Here is a 20,040-nt window from a genome sequence, read left to right as displayed (position 1 = left end):
AATCTCTCTTGTTCTCTCCAGCCAAGAACCTACACAGAGGAGGAACTGAATGCCAAGCTGACCCGGCGCGTGCAGAAGGCAGCTCGGAGGCAGGCCAAGCAAGAGGAGCTCAAGCGGCTGCACCGAGCCCAGGTGACACCACAGAGGGTGGGGCCACCGCACACACAGAGGGAACCCAGCAGCAGCACATCCGGGGAAGGGGAAGGAGGAGCAGAGCTAGGCAGGCACCTGCTGTCCATGATGACAGCCCCACGGTGCCCCTGCTTGAGGCTGCTGCAAGGGACCCGCCTTTGTGGAGCTGTTGGTAGAAAAGGGGGAGCCAAGTTTCATGTTCCCTAAATTCCTTGGTTTCGAGTGATCTTTGTGAAGTCAACTGGTTTGGTTGTGAGAACTGTGGTCAGGAGTCTGGCAGTTGGCCTCCAAAGGGCCTGGGCTTTTGTGGGAAGAGGTCGGAGCTGCCTTCCAGTCATCCTCTGCCTTCAGGCCTCAGATCCTAGACCATTCTAGATTTCTCTATAATTTTTAATTTGTGGAGACAAGACTTCCATTGTACTCTCCAAGAACCCCTTCTAGTGGTTTAGCAGTCTTGCCCTAGGAGAGGTTTGAGGTTATAGTGCTTAAATCCTTCCTGTGGGAGTTCACATCTGCTCACTGTCCAGAGCTGCTCTGGGCAGGGGCTGGTCATGACATGAACTGCACCGCGCTCTGAGTATAGTGCCCACGGACTGGAGCCTTTCCCAGCATTTTTACATTTATTTTTCTACCATTTTGTGTTTGTGCAGTTTAGTTTTCCTCTTGAAAGCTGGCGATAGGAGAGAGAGCTGGGTGTTTACACTGTGTATTTTTGGGTAGATTATCCAGCGGCAGCTGGAGCAGGTGGAGGAGAAGCAGCGGCAGCTGGAGGAGCGAGGTGTGGCCGTGGAGAAGGCGCTCCGTGGAGAAGCAGGTACTGTCTTGGCTCCTGTGTGAGGAGCTTGGCTCCTGAAGAAAAGCCCTTCCTCCCCACCATGGTAGGTTAGTTTTGCACCACCTCAGGTGGAATTCAGCTCCTTTTCCAGCAGGATTTTCTGGGTCCCTTCATCTCTGAGATTTGGGGCTTCCTGTTAAGCAAAAGGAAAGAAAAGCACTTGTATTTGGGGCAGCCTTGTGGTCCGCACCTGCTCCTCAGCCCCATCATATGGCGTGCCATTTCCCTGTAGAATGAAGCCTCAGTCCACGCCACCTGTTGAGGGCAAGCACTGGGCTTCTCCTCCTCCTCCTCTCCCACCCCGTCGTTTTCTCTAGGAGAAAATGCCTGGGAACAAGGGAGACTGCACAAGGAACCATCACAGAACTGCACTGAGCAGGTCCCAGCCTGCTCCACACAGGCCACCCCCTGCCCAAGCCATAGTGAGCACCTGAGGTCTCGGGCCCGGCACCCTCCATCCCCTTAGGGGAGCTCCTGGGGCAGGCCTAGGTGCTGTGTCCACTGAAGGCCCTCACTCAGGGCAGGGCTGGAGAGCGTGGGGGCTGTGAGGAGCCAGCACGAGCAGACACTGGGAAGTGGCAGCACAGGCCATGTGGCTGACGACGCTGCCCCGTCACGGAAGAGCTTAGGGCGCAGTACGGTCACACCCACTGTCCCATCTGAGGAACCTGTGGGTTTGAGTGCAGCAAGGTTGGGTGCAGAGAAGCCAAGGAGCCACTAAGTCAGCTCTGGCCCAAAGACCCAGGAAGTCCTATTGGTTCAGGGCCATGAATGCACCTGGCCAGCCCCAGGCTGAGGCCTGGAGGGAATGATCTCTGCTTTCTCAAGTGCCCACGAGTCTCGGTCCAGTGTCTGGATGGCGAAACCTCCACCTCTTAAAGAGAGCATGAGGCCTACAGGGTCAGCATTCAAATTGAGAGGCTAAGGATGAGGAAAGGTGGTGGCCTCTTTTTTGCTGCCTGACTGGTGGGGCAGAGAGGAGTGGGGTGGGGCATCTCCTGGCCACAGGCTGTGACACTGAAGGAGAACCAGTAAGGGGCAGCCAGGAGCACAGTCGGCTGCTGCCATCCGATCTTGCTGGAAAACCGACTGAAAGCTGACCTTATGGTGTGTGCGGGACGGGTCCCTGTGGTTCTGTAAGACTGAAGTTCATGTGGTGGGGAGTAGGGGGTCAGGCATAGAAGTAGCTCTCCTTTTCCAGGCCCTTTAAGGCCTAGAAATCAGGTGACTCAGTGCTGACCTTCAGTAAAAAGATGGGATGAGGGAGGAAGATGATGTGGACCTCTTGGTGTGTGCCTCATCTGATGTCGGATTTAATGCTCAAAGCCCAAGCCACCCAAGGAAATGCAAACATTGAACCGCTTAGCAACTAGTAAGCCAAGAGGATGTCTTACTTCAAGGCAAACGCTGACTCCCGTGTCAATCAATGGAAATTTGGGTTCACCTAAAAGGGTCCAAGACTTCCCAGTGAACCTGTGACATCCCCACCATGCAGTGGGCCCTGCTTTCCCTGCCCGGCAGGCTCTAACATGGCCTTCTCTGTTACGCCTGACCCCCAACCCACCGGAGACGCCCTGGGCCCGACTCCATCTGGACCCCGGGCCCTGCCCTTTTGGCTTTTCTCTTCCTGCAGAAGATATCGGGAGGGAGTCTGGGCCCGTTCTCCTCCTCCTCATCTTTCTTATCCTCCTGCTTACTTCTGCCAAGAAGGAAACGATGGACAGGCCTCTCAGCACATCATCAGCATAACCCAGCAGGCATATACATCTGTGTTTCATGGTTAAGGAGGAGGAAGGGTTCTGCCCTCCTCGTCACAGGGTTCTCAGGTTCAGGGGGTGGCCACTGGAGTGATGTTTTCTGTAAAGCACTCGAGCCCTGTGGGCTGACGTGTGGCTGGAGTCTAAGACAGTGCTTCAGCACCTCTAGAACAGGGCGTGTCATTCAAGCTGCCGCCAAGAGGCTAGAAAGTAACTACCATGGAAGATTGGCATAGGATTTTGCCAAAATTCTTCTTTCTAGTTGTTTAGATAATTAAGTTTTTATAAGCATAACCCAAATTCATCTGTCAGTGTTTTTTTTTTTTTTTTTTTTTTTTTTTGTCTTTTTCGTGACCGGTACTCAGCCAGTGAGTGCACCGGCCATTCCTATATAGGATCCGAACCCGTGGCGGGAGCGTCGCCGTACTCCCAGCGCCGCACTCTCCCGAGTGCGCCACGGGCTCGGCCCCTGTCAGTGGTTTTTAATTTGCTTTTTAGCAGCAGAACCCTTTTTACAAAATTACAAGTTCAAGTTTAAAATAAAAAAGAATTACTGTAAAAAGTTAACACAAATTTGAAAGTATCGATTATAGTAGACAGCTGCAGATGTTAATAAGCCTCAGCATCCAGTTCGTTCCTGGGGCACAGTGTTGAATGCATCCCAATACACAGAGGTAGTTGCTATAAATGGTAACAGTTTTTTTTAACAGCTTATGTAGAAATCTCAGGATGTCTGCAGTTTAAGCGACACAGATGTTGGAAGTGTAGCGCTGGAGCAATAGCATTTTTTTCACAATTGAATAACTAACAAATGAAGCAGCAGTTTATAATCCTTATAAAGAACAAACCTCAGACAAGAAACTCCCAAATGCAGAGTAAACAAAAAAGCAACCTGTGCTATGATATGGTGATATGACGTATTACCCATCTAAAGGACCATGCTGACAGGAGCTCGCCATGAGCGGCGGGCACCTCACCATCTGTGGCTCTTGGACGTTCCCTCAACAACAGTGCATGTACACTCTGCTTGCAGGCCAGAATTTAAGTGGATATGCTAATGAATTAATTTAATTTCCTCTTCATTAACACATTTACAGGGAGTTTGGAACTTGATACTGAGGGCCCCACAAAAGCAAGTTTTCCTGACAGCACAAATTAATGTGTTGATGTCCTTCGGTGCGTTAAAACTTGGCATATAAAATACTTGAATGTGGCATGTCTTATATAACTTTTTTAAAAGAGTTAACAGTATCTGTAGATCAGGTATTTGGGAGACCCCTGGAGGGCCTTCTGAAGAACCCTGGGTTCCCACAGTTTGAAAGCCACTGTCCTAGTCCAGACTCCTTCCTTCAGGCAAGGCTTCACCAGAATATCTCTGTCTGAAGATGTGTCTGCTCTGTTTTTAAGGGTGAGCTGCGGTAGCTATGGGGCGATATTTCCCCATGATGCATTTGAGAAATTCTCAGGACATAGTGGCTCCCACCATGAGAATATATTTCCAAATACATTATTTTCCTTTTCCTATTTTAATACATCACTTCCAAGGCTGGTCTGATGTCAGAATTCCCAATGGCCCTGCTCCTACCTGGCAGGTACCGTCACTGAAGCTAACATGTGCATTCTGAATGCTCATTCTCTCCACCTCTGCACTCCACGTCTTTTTCGTCTCATTGCACTGGCTGAGCCCTGAAAGGGGGAGCCTCAGCTGAGCATGGTGATCTGGAGTCATCCAACAGTGCTGGTCAGCCCCTCCCTGGGGGCTGTTCTGAACTGGCTGGAACATGCCATTCTGTCTCGCTTGCTGGTCTCAAGCTTCCATCGCTGTCCGAGGGGGTCAGACTTTGTCAGCCAAGCTGCCCTTCCGAAGGAGAGGTCTGATATGAGCCTGCCGTTCTGTTCATCTCAGTGTACCTAACAGACCACAAGCATTAATTGTGGAGCCTTAGAGCCCAGGGCAAGACCAAGACTTAGGTGATTTCTGGTCCAGGGATATCTGGGAAGCCTTTTGTGTTGCTGGAACCCTGATTCAAACTTAAAACCATGGGATCAGCCTTGAGCATGGGTCAGAAGCCATAGCAGGATTGCTTTCTACTTTCTGAGTGTTTGTTCTTGAAGGGGGAAGCCTCCTGTGAACAAAAGCCTGCCAGAATCAGCATTCAGATTGTGAGGTTTGAAAGAAGAATAACACAGTAGCAGCCAATTTTGTTGTGCTCTGCCCATTTTTGTTTCTGGGGAGATAAGGCCTGCCCACCCGAGCTCAGCCCCTCAGCAGGGCCCAATCTTTGCATCTCAGACGTGAAGGACTAAGGTCTTGGCTGGGCAGCCACGTGGAGCTGAAAGTCAAGGAGTGCCAGTGGCCAGCAGACCTCCAAGAGCCTTTGGGCAAATAGTCACAGGGTAAGAACTTCGCATAGGTCACAGCTCATTTCCTGTCACAAGGAGAAGGCTGGCTGAAGTTGGAGACCTAAAGCTCAGAAGAAATAGGATCTCCGTCATCTCAAACCCATCCAGCATAAGGGGTTCTGCAAGGAGTTTGGCATATTCTCCGGCAGGGTCACTGGTATGAATTCTTGCAGCAGCTTTGACTGCATTTAAACCTGAGGCTGGTTGTCCTTGCAGAGCTTTTTCAGGATGTTTACATCTTGCCTCCATCCCTCAACCTGTGGCTTCTGATAATTTAGTGACTGAAGGAGTAAGTAGCCCCTGATGTGCCCTAGAACTTTCTTAAGACTTCTTAGTAAGAAAAGGCTCCCTCCCAGCAGGATCAGAGCTCCCAACAAAGCCAAAGCCTTCTGTGCTAACAGATCCGAGGTAGAAAGAGGAATCGATGCTGGCTATCAACTCCGTCATCAGGGGTTTTTACTTGGTCCCCCGCTACAGCACAAGGTGAACAGATCCAGCACATGCGTGGACACATGATGCACGCTCCCCAGCTGCTCCTTTTTGCCCTCTTGCTGTATCTCTGTGGGTTTCTTAGGCTGCATGTCACTGATTGCTTTGGGTATGGGGGGACAGGAGGGTTATCTGATTAAATAACTCTCTCTTCACCAATTCCTTATTGTAGACTATTGGGGAGAGTCTTATTACAGTGACCTCATCGACTTGCATCTGGGTGGTATGTATGGCAGCATCTGTTGCTGACACTAACCCCGCTGACACTCTCCCTACCCACTGTCCCCAGTCCCTGCTCACAAACAACACAGAGAAATCAACCCAATAACCACATGGCAAAAGCACAGACCCTTTTCCAGCTCAAATGGAGTAGCATGCTTGATCCTCTCCTCTCCGCGGACGCTCCAGAGAAAGATTTGAGATAGCTTTTGCTGCACGGGGTTATTTTAATTTTTTATAGTAGAACTCCACCTATTGCACCCCATGAGCCTTGCATCTGCATCCTGGTCCCCCTAACACTATTTGGCAGCAGTACAGCAACACACACACACACACACACACACACACACTCACACACACTCTCTCACACACACACACACACACACACACACACACACTCACACACTCACTCACTCACTCACTCACTCACTGCAGTGCGACCATTGCCCCAAGTCTCATTCCTCACATCCACAGGAAGCTCACTGCCAACCACATGCAAGAAGCAAACATGTGAAGAACTCGGCCCCAGCCATTCTCATTAGGGTGAGCTCACATTCCCCTCACAGATCCACGGCATGGGGGCAGCTTCACTGTTACCAAACTTGAAGCCACGTTGGCAGATGCCATGAGGCTGCCCATCTCTCCTCACTTGGTCCCAGGCCTTGCTCTGCACTCTTCCGTGAAGATGGGAGGGATGCCTAAGGTGGTGGCTCTCAAGTGTGGGCAGTGCCCGGCAGCACTGCCCAGGAACTCGTTAGAATGAAAGTTCCCAGGCCTCCCCCACACCTTCTGAATCAGACACTCTAGAGGTGAGGCCTGGTTATCTGTGTTTTAACAGCTGATTCCGATGCCCTCTAAAGTAGGAGAACCACTAGCTTAAAGGAATTCTGTATGGTTGACGTCATGCTATGTGAAGCTCATTTGTATTAGCTTAGAGAAGTGCCCGATCCATGAGTCTCGTTTCTAGACTTCAGGACGTTTTTCTCCTGGACAGCTGCCACTGTGTCAAGAGAAGTGCCAAGCAGTTGATACTTAGGTTAACCAGGGTTCTCTGGCCCTTTCTTGGTGTTCCTGTGTTCTTGGTTGGTCAGGGTCTCTTTGTATCCCTTGGGAGTCTCCATGCATAGAAGTAGTCTTAATACAGAAGCAGTAGCAAAGATATCTCCTGTGTTTTTTACCCTAACTCGGCCCTTTTACAAGAGTCACTTTTGGCCCATTCATTTAAAAACCAAAGCCATGACTCTGCTTCCTACTGCAAGCCAGCGCCGTGTCCTTGGAGTTCCTCCACTGGTGAGAGGTGGGTTCTTGGCCGAGGTGGCTGAGTTGGATTGGTGCTGGCCTCTACTCTGCATGTTCTCCAGTCCCACACTCCCACGGGTCCCAGCCCTCTGGAGACTCCTTCAGTGCCCCAGAGCTTGTGTGTTCAGAGACTTCCACACTCATGGCCATCGGTGCTGTAAAAGGGCCGGTGCTTGTGTTCTAATTAACAAATCCCATCCCCTGTCTAATGCCCTTCACTCCTTTCCCGCCTCCCCCTAACACTCCTAGGGAATGCTTATGGCAACTCTAAATGAATCTCAATGTTTGAAAAGGTTTTTTAAATTCAAAACCTCCTGGGAGGAGCTGTCCATGCCTTACAGTTATACCTGCCCTCCCCTGCCTGCTCAGGACACGGCTGCCAACTGACCACCTAAGACATGCCCTCAGTGCCCTCACCGGGCCCAAGTGAGAGCGTATCATGGGCTGTTCCACTTGGTTGTCCCTGGGCTCCAGCTCCTGGCTTTTTGGATTTAGAATTCCAACAAAGTCCAGGCGGACATGAAATACGTAGAAAAGGAAACTCGGCATGCCTTCTGAATTGTGAAATGCCTCCCCTCGGACACTTATGACTCCGCTACCCAATTCCCATCAGCTGCTCGCTTCTCTTTGCTGACCGGTCATGATTTTCATGTGAGGGTGAGACTTCTCTCATGGGCGCTGCTGGCCACGTGGAGCTGCTCCTGCCGTGACTCAGAGCATGAACACACACTCCTTTCTGAGCAAGGGTCCCCAGGAGGAAGACATAGGTGCCAGAGTTAGGTCCCTGTTCAGTTCGTGCTGAGGTTTCACTCATTATTTTGGGGCAAAAGTCTGAAAAGTAGGACCTGGTTGCTCTTCTACTCTTCATCCCAGGAGGGCCGTGCAGAAGCCCCATTTCTGAGCCACCGCCTGATTTTCTCACGTGGGCAAAACAGAGCCCCAGAGCACTCATCTTTTGGGGGTTCCACGTCTCACCAGAGCAGCACAGCCTTCTCAGCCTGCCTGGAGCCCTGCCCCTGATGCTGGATTGCCACGGTGGGGCCTTGCGATGGCCTCAGCTCACTATTTAAAGGCTCCAAACCTTTATTAAAAGTCTTTTTTTGAGCCATGGAGTATAGATAAAGATTTCCCTTCCTCACGTTGCTGGACCTTGTGATTTTAAAAGAAGTCATTTAAAGGACCCATAATGACCCTTGGGCCAGAGAGGAAGGATCCCCAAGTGGTCACTCCCCTGCCATCTTCCTCCGCAGGGCCAGTCCGTTTGTGTCACTGCAATAGCTAGATGATGGGAATCTGGAGAAAAACCATGTCTCTTCAGAAAAACTTCAGATGAAAAATGGTTACACACCTAATTTCTGGTTTCCAGGCACTTCACTCCTTGCTGTGTGTGTCAAGGGAAACAGAGCACATGAAAGGTTTTGAAATGTAGCGTGAAGGACTAGAAAGTGAGCTTTTGTTGTCGCAGGGGCAGGGAGGCACAGGGACGTCTGCATAGCCTGCCGCGCCCCGCCCTGCTGATGGCTGTCCTCTGGTTCTGTTTGCTTCCCTCGACTCAGTGTTGGTACATTTCCAGCTTGTCTGCTCAGACTGAGCATTAGTGCAGCTCTAGTTTTGCTCAGGAACTTTGAAATCTTCGAGGTTTCCCAGCATTCCTCTGTGTGTGCGGGTGCACATGTGCGCGTATACGTGTTGGATCTCAATTTTACATGCATTTTTTTATTTTTTGCCTTTGTTTATTACCCCAATCTAGCTAGATATTTATTCTGCACTAAGCTTTTATAGAACAAGGCGTCTCTCCAGCCCTGTCATGTGTGTAGCCTGGGGCCTGCTCACCACCCCACAGCATCACAAACCAGCTGACTTGATTCCCTGTTAGGACAGCAGTGCTTGCACGTGGGTTTTAGACTGGACCTCAGCCTTGCAGTGCGAAGGCCTGCCTCATGCTAGGGCCACAGCATTGGTACTAACCTGGGCTGGGGGTCAGAAGAGTTGAGGGTAATCTTAGTCAACAAAATGTCTGGTCAGCCTTCCCTTGCTTCAGACTACATAACCTGAAGAAGACAGAAGGGAAAATCAATGAAAACCCCATTCTTACACCTGAACCACCAAGAAATGCTCCCCACCCTGGCACATTGCTTTCTACAAATTCAATCTGGTAGATTGAGCAGGGGCATCAGAGGTAATGCCCCTAGTGTTCTTAGGAAAAGGTTGACAAAAACTCTGTGGTGTCTGCATCAGGAATTGGATAAAAGGTATTGCTCCGACGCTGGGTGACTTACCAGTAAATACAGAGATATTACTGCGAAAACAAGTGTGAGAGGCGAGTCCACTCCAGGCAAGGCGAGCTGCACAGAGTGGCAGGAAGTAGAACCTCAAAATGCAGCAGAAAGATAAGCACACCTCTTTCCTGTCCCCAGCACCTTGGAGTGTGGTGTTCAGAGGACAAGAAGAAGTCAAAACCAAAAAAGAATCTCTGAACATGCAGGATTTTCTGGAAGTATAGCTGAGAGGGATGTGGTCTCACCTGCATACGTCACAGAGCCGCAGCACAACAAAGAACAGATGTGCAGGGCCAATTTCTAGCCTGCGAAATGGTGATTTCTGTAATGTTTGCCGGCTCATTGTTTGGAATGCTGTATTGTCACATGGAAATGCAGTTATAAACGGAGGCTCAGCTCATTAAAAGCCCATTTTTCTCATGATGTCTCTATAGCACTAAGCTGGTGACACTCCAGGACCTAACCCATGCATGTTTCCTGGGGCAGTGCGACATGCCAGGCTGGGACTTCTGGGATCTAGATGTCCCCCAAGCAGGCCATTCCCTGTGGTCTACCAGGCATTAGCTGTAGAGCTGACCCCTCCAGCTGGAAGTCTCTGGTGATGGCACCTTTGCCTACCCAGGGGGAGCTGGGAACCTACATACAAGCAGAAGCAGATACCAAAATGAGGCACACGCCAGGGCTGGTGTCAGCTCCAGACCAGCTCCCTGGTCACCTCTTTCTTTGTGTTCAGGAATCCTGGTGACTGGCCACCACCTTGCCTCCTGCCACAGCTGCCCTCATTTTTTGTTTCCAACCAGAAACTGTTTCCTGCTTTGGCTATTAAAACGGGCTGATACGTAGCTAGCATGTGCCTGGCACATTGGAAATACTTAGTAAACATTTCCCATATAAATTATTTGTCTCTCACATTGTCCATAAAGTAAGCCCATAATCCTTTCGGTATTTCTAATTGTTCTTTATATCAGCATCAGTGTAGAAGCCAGTGGGCAGAACTGAATGATTGATTTAGAAATACTGAGCCTCAAGCCAACTCCCATCACCGCAGTGTTGTCCCTGGTGGCCAACGGGCTATGAATAGGCCTGGGCCTTTGTCTTGGTCCCTCCGGGCTTTATAACCACATCCCCTCTTCCTGTGGGAAAGGCACCAATCCTTCTCTGCTTCTCAGTCGCAGGGCTAGGGCTCCCGGAACTAAGAGCACCAAAAGGACTCTTAGTTTTCGTCTGCATTTCGGTTGAACTTCCAAGCTCAGAGTCTTGAGGGCTGGTTTGTTTGCTTGTTTATTTTTTACGGCTATCCAGCCATTTCATTCAGTTAGCTGATAGGGTAGGAGGGGAGGATGTGGTGTTGTGGGGTGTGTGTCATGGACAAAGCCTTTATGAGGAGGTAGGGAAAGATAGAAATATAGAAAGAATAAGCACAAAGAGTGGGGACGTGCTGTAGGCTTGTCCATTTTTTCTACCCCCAACCCACCCCCCACCAACCATTCCATCGCTGACTGGGCCCTGGCCAGGCCTGGAGGCAGGGCCTGTAGTGAAGTGTCCGAGCAGGTCAAGGGCAAGGCGCTGGTGTGGAGAGGACTCCTGGCATGAGAGGACAAGGCCTGGACCAGGTCCTGCCTCCAGGGTGTCCCAGCCAAGTTAGGAATCCTCTCTGGGCTCTTCGAAGCCTGGGGAGGAAGGGGCAGGTGCCTGCCTTCCAGGTCTGGCATTATGCTTAGGGTCTGCATGTGGCTCCTCCTCCCTGAGCTGCTTCTGTAGCCAGCCTTTGTTAGATTTGCCTAGAGCCTGTGTTGGCCCTTTCAAGAGCGCTAGCTCTTAGTTCAGAATAGGAAAGGCTGATCTGAGGGTTAGTCTAGGTTCTGCCGCATTTAACTTCTTTGAGCCTCAGATCTCATTTGGAAATGGGGCTGCTGATGCCCATCCAGGCAGCTACCCCAGACCAGTGGAAGGATGAAGTGAAATAACACACGCATGTATTTGGAACCAGAAAGCACCATCTGTGCTTACTTCATGCATGACACTGGCGGACACCGAAACGTGCATCATCTGCCCCAGATGCCGGGGTGAGGGGTGCCCAAGAACTGATGGTGGTCACATTTCAAAAGAAAGTGCTGCTTCAGAGAAATAGAGGCGTATACTGACGAGACAAAAATGGACTGGGTGAGCCTACAGAGTGTCGAGGCAGCAGAGTGGCCAGGCAGAGCACCTGGCCCTCTGGTAATTCTGGGCTGCTCAGAAATGATGTCCAGAGGATGCAGAAATGATCTGAAGTAATAAATGTGGTGCCCACTGAAAGAGACAGAAACCTGTTACCCTAGTACATAAAAAACCAGAAGCTTCTATTTGCCATAATCTTGATGACTCTTCGCCCTTAGAACCAGTGAACCAAATCCCATCTGTTTCTCACATCTCCATAGAAGGCAAAGAGATTACTTAAAGCCTGTGCTCCGTGCCTCCTGCACAGGCTCACATCAGATTCTAGCCTGGGGTGGCACTCCCCTTGTTTGATTGGGTTTGCCCTTCATTTTCTCTTTTTAAAATAATATTTATTGGGTGTTGTTCCTGATTATAAAAGTAGATATGTTCATTATGGAAATCTTGGAGCACAGAGGACGTTCTGAAAAAGAGTCATAACCACGCATGGTGCGGCCTGCCCAGCCCCTTTCAGAGCACGGCCCCGCCAGCCCCGCAGCCTGCCTCTGCCTGTCCTGTGAGAATGCCTTTTTCCTTATGTCATTTCCTAATTTCTGTTCTCAGTGTTCTGCTATCTCTTATTGTCTTCTGTATTAGAAAGGGTAAATGAGGATGTTTCTACATAGAAGGAGCTAAAAGCTGTATTTTACGATGTCAGAAAGTAGAAACACATCTCCTATAAACACGTAGGCACCTGCTTTCTCATCTTGGATGTGTGCTGGTTGTGCCCCGAGGCACTGTCCCTGCTATGGCATGGTGCTGTCAGCACCGTGGCCTGCTCGCGTGCAGTGTGGCTCCCTTCCAGGGCTCCCTTCCCTCACTGTGTTCTATCTAGTGGGGTTTATCCAGGCATCCAGAGCCCCGACCCCGACTGCGTACTGTCAAACCAAGGAGCTACACACACGTTCTCCGTCTCTGGCTTTAGTTTTGAAGTTGTATCAGGTTCTCTGTGCAGAACACTGGCAAGTCTTGAAAGAGAAAATGTGCCACCTGCATTTATTCAATTGCAAAATAGAATGGCCTCAGTCAGTGAGTGGTTCATCTGCTTGGTCCTTGTGATGACTAAACCAAAGTTATTTGTAAACCCTGTTCTCATCCTAAGCTGCCCTCTGTACCACACTGCAGTTGGAGGCCCTATGTCTCCCAGGCTTTGCCGCCCTGTGTGTGCTCCTGTGGTTCTGTGATGGTCCCTTGCTAAACTCGTCTCTCGGTCTCCACACAGTCCTAGAGGCATCTCTCTGCACTGTCTTCTCTCAGCCACCCCATCCCCCAGTCTCGCCAGAATCACTACTGAGTTTGGGCATGTCTTGTCAACTCACCTCTCTCTGGTCCCACAGTCTGAAGTGTGACCTTGCTGGAAGGGTCAGAGGGAAAGTGGGGGTCAGTTCTCCCTGGCACATGGGGCTTAGCGATACTGACTGGAGAAGTTGCTTCTGTGTGTATATGTTTTCCCCAAATTGTTCTGGCTTGTAATTCAAAGCATTGCAGAGGTCAGAGCCCTGAAGCCCATCACAAGATTGGGGTGCTGCCTCCACAGACGCAGGGTTGCTTTCTGTGGGCACGGCCACCTGATAGTGTCAGACTCCTCTGCACCCCTTTACACATGTATCTATGATGGCATCTCAGAATATCCACAGGGTTTGGTTGGTGAGTCCAGGTGGTTACCTTCAAGCCTAGAAGTAATGTTGGCCACATATTGACAAGCGTGTTCCACAGAGGTAGGCAAATCTATCCAGGGACTTTGGGCATTTATAAGGAGGGAGCCCAGCACCCAAGACCCTAAAGGTGACCATATGGTCATGACCAAATGTCACCAGCCTCCCAGTAAGGAACAGAGGAAGGAGGAGCAGCCACTTAGCCAGCGAACCCCTGCGAGGCGTGGAGGGTGCGCGTGTCTGCTGGAGGGCCCCACCGCCGCTCATCGAGCCCGCGCCCACACCAGGGACTGCTGCCCCATGCCTGGGTCTGCTCTTGTTCACTTGCCGTGCTGAAAAGAGGATAATTCATTTGTAGACTTTGTTCCCCTTGTTTCTGCTTCTCCATTTCTTGTATTTTTTTCTTTTCCTCCTGTTGTTCTTTTCTCACTTTTTATGCTTTTTGTCCTCTGCTTGTTTTTTATTTCACCTTCTCCCTGTGCCTCTCCACCGCCAAACTCCTCCTCTTCCCCTCTTCCTTTTTTGTCTTTCTCCATTTCCTCCTCCTCTTCCTTGTTTGGTCCTTTTTGAAGTTGAGCCCAGTGGCGGGACTCCACGGCGTAGACCTCTCTCCTTCTGCCCTTGCTGTGTCCAGGAAGGTAACGTAATAACCTCACCAACCTCATCCCCGCTGCCTTGGAGGGGCTGTAGCAACATTAGTCAAACAGGGAACCAAAACCAAACTATTTTTATTTCTCTGACACTTGAAAGCCCTGTTACAAAATGTCCTGAGTATGTGGCAGTTTCTTACGAGGTACAGTATCCCTTCGACTAAGGGGAGGACGGGGGCACAGAGTGGAGACAGAGAGCGTCCAGGCTGCAGCAGAGCTTCTGCAGTGCTGCTCCGCCAGTCGTGGATGGGGACTGTAAGTCTCAAATCCATCAGATAGAGGGGCCAGGAACACGGGTGAGGACCCTCCTGCCTGTGCAGCAGCTGTTTGTATTGATGGAGTCAAGGAATACTGTCCTTACAAAGACTGGTCTACACAGATGCCCTTGCGTTCTTTTCCAAAACAACCACTGAAAGCAGACTTCTCTCCCTGTGTCTTGCTGAGTGTGTGTGTGGTTTTTGTTTGTCTGACTTGAAGTCTGTGGTGGTAATAAGATTGTCATTGAAAGGCATGTGGGCAGGGGAGGAGAGTGTGGTCGTGACTAACCCTTGCTAACCTCTGACTCCCCCTGTGGCTCTCACACTTGACTTTCAAACCCTCCACCCCACCCCCAACAAGTCCCCTGGCTCGTTGGCTGTGAATAAGCTCTGCCAGTAGGTGGTGTTCACATGCCTCCCCGCAGAACTCTGTCCTGACACATGGGGAGGTGTGAGGGAGGGGAGATTCCACAGTGCCAGCGCCTGCCACACTGGACAGCTGCATGCTCAGGGCTCCATCTCCATGGCCACGCGGGCACACTGTGCAGAGACGCTCAGGGAGAATGCCTGGAACTCAGCTGTGGTCTGGTTTAAAAGCCAGAGAACCGATACCATTGGGTTGGGTGATGACTTGGCTCCCCAGACACTCTGACCTGCACTCCGAGTAGCAGGCGCGACAGGCCAGGAGGGGGCTTCATGCTCCAGAATAGGGCCCAGGGGCAGGACTCCGCCTAGGGAGCGCAGCCACATGGCATGGCACAGACACTGACCTCAGCTGCGCAAACGTGATATGTTTCTGCTGCTCCACGGTGTGGCCACTGGGTAAAGACTAGCTGGTTTAGGCCCCACGTGTCAAGCAGACACCACCGCAGGAAGAGATTTGTCTTGAATAGTTGCAGGACAGTCCAGGCAAAGCATGCAGGGAGCAGGGAGTGCAGGGTGGGGTGTCCTCCACTGGGGTCTGTCTTCATGGGGCTAGAACATCCAGCAAGTGACTCAGAACATGGAAGGGATTTTGAGAGATTCCTCAGTCCAGTGCCTCTTAACCTGAGGGCCGTGGGTGGACTTCAGGAAGCCCATGAGCACCTGAAATTCTGTATAAAATTGCTTGCTGTATGTACATAAGCATTTTTCTAGGAAGAGAGTCCCTAGCATTCGTGAGATTTTGATACAGTTTGAATCCAAAAAATATTGAAGAGCCACTGACATAGTCCATCTTTTAGGTAGGGCCACACTCTTGCCATTCTTTGTGTTCCAAGGAAAAAGTTTGTTTCCTCCTTGGGTTCTTCTGTCCCAAGATTCCTTGGAAAATTCTTCCATCCTTCTGCTGAAGTTGACCCAGCAGGTCAGAGGTGTGTGGTTCAGGGCAGCCTGGTTAGCAGGCCGGTGCCAGCTGAGACAGTGCTGCCAGGATTGGATCAGAGCAGGGAACGGGCACCTTCTTCAGTCTTGGGGTTTGCCACTGGTGGAAAGCCTGACAGTCATCCTGGGATGGCTGCGTGACCACTCAGGGCTCGTCGGGAGGGTGTCAGGGAGCCTGATGTGCCCCTGTGGAGAAGAGGTGCCTTCCTGGTCAGGACGTGGAGAGATGCTGAAGCAGGCGGCAGCCAAGGGAGAGCCGGACGAGACAAGTGTGGTTCCTAGACGTACATTCGCCTCATTTATTAGACTGGACTCCTCAGAGGAGACCTAGCACACAGCAAGTGCCAAATGAATATTAAATAGCAGGAAGAAGGGAGAGGGCAAGGCAATTTACGATGCACTAAAAGAAAACCACAGAGCAGGAGAGGTCTGAGCCTGTCCTTGAGGAGGGAGGTCACCCTGGCTGGGGCTCCCAACAGGCAAGGCAGGGCTGGGGGGATGGGTGGACCACACAGGCTCCCTTAGACCTGGGCAAGCCTAAACCAAGGGCCCGTTGTCCGCCCCGCCCCCACGGCTGCAGGCAGACTTGAGGCCTGGCTTGGGAGTGTTCCGGCAGCGTCTTGCTCGGCTCTCTTTGCACATTTGCCCCAGCGTGGTGATTCCTACGGGCCGGGCCGGGCAGACGAGACCTTCCTGGGCCTGATGCACACTCTCTTGGCAGGCATGGGCAAGAAGGATGATCCCAGGCTGATGCAGGAGTGGTTCCGGCTGGTGCAAGAGAAGAACGCCATGGTGCGCTATGAGTCGGAGCTGATGATTTTGTGAGTGGCCTGAGGTTGGGGCCCCGCCAGGGGGACACAACTCCCCGGGGACACAACTCAAAGCCTGTCACAGCAGGCCCACAGACCCTTCCCAGCTGGGTGGGGTGGAGGGGATGGTCTTCAAGTCACTGTTGCCTGTTTCCCTCCCCTCCCCACAACCTCAGCGCCCGGGAACTGGAGCTGGAGGACCGGCAGAGCCGCCTGCAGCAGGAGCTCCGGGAGCGCATGGCCGTGGAGGGTAGGCGGGAAGGGCAGGGACCGGCTGTGGGACGGGAGGGCTGCACCTCCTGCACCTTCACACCCATGTTCTCGCTGCTTCCCAGATCACCTGAAGACCAAGGAGGAGTTGTCAGAGGAGAAGAAGATCCTGAACGAGATGCTGGAGGTGGTAGAGCAGAGAGACTCCCTGGTGGCCCTGCTGGAGGAGCAGCGGCTCCGGGAGAAGGAGGAAGACAAGGACCTGGAGGCCGCCATGCTGTCGAAGGGCTTCAGCCTGAACTGGTCCTGAGCTCCGGCCCATGCTCTCTGGTTGGTCTGTCAGCATCTGCCTGCCCAGGCTGCAGCTCCCACACTCCCCAGATCCTAGATCTGAGAAGGCCTGGCACCTCCTGGGGGTTCACACCCAGATGCCCACGTGCCTCTTGAAAAGTGGAGCCAAGTCCCCATGTGCTGCAGGAAACCCCAGGTGACAATGATTATCTGAGGTCGCTCTACCTGCTGGGAGGAGGCCCACCTGGACTTCCCGCACAGGAGAGAAGCACGGAGCATCTGAGGCATGACGTGGAGATCCCACACGCTCCCCGAGGACACGCTGCTGGCGCCCTTTCTCCGCTGGCACGTTTGGTAAGAGAAGGAAGCTGTGCCCTCTCTGTCGCCCACAGCCCCACAGAGCACACCTCCACGCAGCCGTCTTCACGCTCCTTGAAGCACCACCAAAGAAATGAAAAAGACCCCCACACAAGCAAGACGGGAATCGAGGCCCAGGAGAAGGGCAGTGGCCATCAGGTCAGTGCCCACCCTGGCATCGCAGGGCAAGCGGAGGGGCGGCGGGCCCTGGATTCATTATGCAAGTGAGGGGCGCAGAGGGGTCTGCTCTCCAGCCCCCACCTCACCGGACCCGTGTGGCCAAACACCCCAAGTCTCTCTGGCTGTGGCCTGAGGCCTGTGGATTGCTGCATTTTGCTTTTAGGTCACAAATGTTTTGACACTGGAAAATACTGACTTTGGGGGACCTGGGGGAGACCCTGCATTTCAAGCCCCCAGTTGACAGGCGTTGTCACTTCAGCGCTTTACATTGGGGCAGGAAATGGTGTTTTTCCTGTGTTTGCACATTGAAATGAAGCTGACGACCTGCAGGACGCTCAGCCGCTTCAGACCCTTTTTGTCAATTAACTTATTTTTTTAATACTTGAAAAGAATCGACTTCATTTTTATATCATTACTAGAGACACTGATCAGCTGCACCTGGGAATAGGAGAGACAGAGAGGTCTCTGGTACATCTTGCGCAGTGTGATCCCAAACTGAACGACCACTTGTTACATGCGTCTATTTATCAGCCTTCTTCATAGTGCTGTGACCTGGTTGGCGACGGGGGGCAGCTCAAGGCCCTCGGCAGCCCTTGCTCACAGCTTTCCTGCCCCCTGCACTTGTGTCCTGCCCTCCCCCCACCCGGCCCCTGCTCTCGCTGTAGCACTGGCCCTTCTCACTTGTTCAGGACACAGCCGAGTGCCGCTTGAGCCAGGCCAAAAGGAAGGATGCCGCTCTTTTCTCTTCCTGTTGGAATCATGGCTCTGCCAAACCCATTTTTTCTCAGTTTTGATGCCAGAGCTTCACCCTCTTTGGCACATACATAAAAGCAAGTTTAGGGGTAAGCCCTCTTCCCTAGCTGAAATAAGGTAGGGTGGGATGGGTAGTCAGTCTGGTGATGAGAATTCCCTCAGCCCAGCCTGAGATCCAGCCAGATAGAAATGCACGTGTGACCGCAGCTGTTGGGTTGAGGCTGGTCTCACAAACAGTGGCTCCATGCCTCGCCTCCGGAGCACTGTGGGAACCTCCCCATGCTAGGACGTTGGGGCAGCAGGGATGGTTGGTGCTGGTTAACCTGCTCTTAAGCCAAACCATCCGTCTCTTAATGGTTCATCCAGGGACCGGCTATGCGCAGCTCCTGAGGCCTCTGGCTGAGAAAATCCAGTGAGGGGTAGTACCTATCTGATGAGAATTTGCAAACAGCCAGCCTGGGGAGGGTTCTATCTGCTGGCTGCGGGGGGTTGCCCATGCAGAGAGAAGAGACGGAAGGCGCTTCAAGACGTGCTGAGGGAAGGACAGGGCGCGGGTCTGTGCTGACCTTGGAATTTCTGCAGGGAACCACACCGTGCCTCAACTGCAACATTTGTCCTGAGTGCAAAGGAGCAAGGAACCTGTCTTATTCTTCGCTTTGTCCAAAGCTGCCACCTCTCTTTTGTGGAAATATCAGATGTGCTGCTAGCAACCTTCACAGCTCTGACTTCTTCACCTCCTGTTTTCTGATGAGGCAAAGCCTCCATTTTTACTCTTTTCTTAGAAAGGGGGAGAGGAGAGTGTTCCAGATTCCATCTTCAAACCCCATCTTCCAGTAAAATTGGACTTGGGACAGGACCTTTATTGCCCATGTGGCCTTTTCCCTGGCCCTCTCCCCCTCGAGTGCCAGCATAGCCAGGCAAGCTCAGCAGAGCGGTCTCCAGAAGGGGGAAGCCGTCTAGGAAGTGGCTCCCGAGGAGGCAGCAGTAGTGACGTGCTGCTTCGCTGTATCCTTCCAAAGCACACTGCTGCCTGCAGCTACTAGAAAGGGACTAAAGACCTTGCAGAGAGGCTTTTGGAATCGGCTAGCCTGCAACATGCTCCCCAGCTCTCCACTCCCACCAGTGTTAAGACTTCAGGTTCTAGTTGAGCACTTTTTTTTAAAGCTCCCGTTTTTAACCACTTGTTTGCAGTTGGTGTTAGTACGCTGGTGACCTGCTGTGTGAAGTGTTTTCCAGCTCTGGAAATGCATGCAGCTCCAGGCGGGTTTTCTTCCCTCAAAGGCAGGGAAGCAGGATGTATATACATATATATGCACATGTAAAATGCCAGAGCTCGCTGGAGTGAGCCCAGTGCAAGGCTAAGTACGGTAGGGGTCCAGAGGCAGCACCCGGGGGCAGGCGAAGGCAGCCCCGCTCCCATGTTCAAGGCTGGCGGCCACTCCGGGTGGGCCTGTGCCCTAGCAGCTATGTCCCAGCCGATCTGACCAGCAATGATAGACTTAACTCTTTGAAAAGAGAAGACATGTTTCAGTGGGGCAGGAAGGAGAGTGAGTTTTAAAAAAATGTGATAACATCTGACCTACACAGGGTAACGGTCCATTTTATGCGCAATAAAAATTTTTAAAAGAAATGCAGTGTATTTCTCCAGCCAGCCATCGGTGCTTGGCAGTGGGCCAGGATGCGCTTCACATCCCACCACCTGCCAGCTCAGGTGGGGCTGGTGCAGGTCATTATGTGCCGTGCGTGCGTGCGTGTGGTGTGTGCAGGGTGATTTGAAGAACATGTCTGTTTTTAGTTTGTGCTGTTTTAGTCCTCCATATTATCCTGGCTCAGCCATCAATTCTCACTTGAGAAAATGTCTAAGGCGACCCAGTTTGGTACAGATCTGCTCTCCAGAACCACGCCCC

General features: G+C 51.8%; 1 protein-coding gene across 24 annotated transcripts in view; it reads left to right on the top strand.

Annotated features, from left to right (window-relative positions):
- Positions 1-19,763, top strand: part of MICAL3 (microtubule associated monooxygenase, calponin and LIM domain containing 3) — a 181,888-nt gene extending 162,125 nt beyond the window's left edge. For 16 of the 24 annotated variants that reach the window (XM_063076457.1, XM_063076411.1, XM_063076357.1 and 13 more), the window contains 7 exons: positions 22-132; positions 853-946; positions 5,789-5,839; positions 13,837-13,902; positions 16,255-16,354; positions 16,519-16,592; positions 16,678-19,763. In XM_063076457.1, the coding sequence (XP_062932527.1) occupies positions 22-132; positions 853-946; positions 5,789-5,839; positions 13,837-13,902; positions 16,255-16,354; positions 16,519-16,592; positions 16,678-16,862 (681 nt within the window). In that variant the 3' untranslated portion in view covers positions 16,863-19,763. Of the gene's footprint in view, positions 1-21; positions 133-852; positions 947-5,486; positions 5,611-5,788; positions 5,840-6,309; positions 6,393-13,836; positions 13,903-16,254; positions 16,355-16,518; positions 16,593-16,677 lie in introns of those variants that run through there. The other 8 variants (XM_063076628.1, XM_063076540.1, XM_063076210.1 and 5 more) reach the window with 5 other exon arrangements.
- Positions 19,764-20,040: the final 277 nt, after the last annotated feature.

The sequence above is a fragment of the Cynocephalus volans genome, chromosome 1 (genome assembly GCF_027409185.1).
Source record: "Cynocephalus volans isolate mCynVol1 chromosome 1, mCynVol1.pri, whole genome shotgun sequence".
NCBI classification, from domain to species: Eukaryota; Metazoa; Chordata; class Mammalia; order Dermoptera; family Cynocephalidae; genus Cynocephalus; species Cynocephalus volans.
Note: the sequence above shows the minus strand (reverse complement) of the source record. Positions and strands in the feature narration are given on the sequence as shown.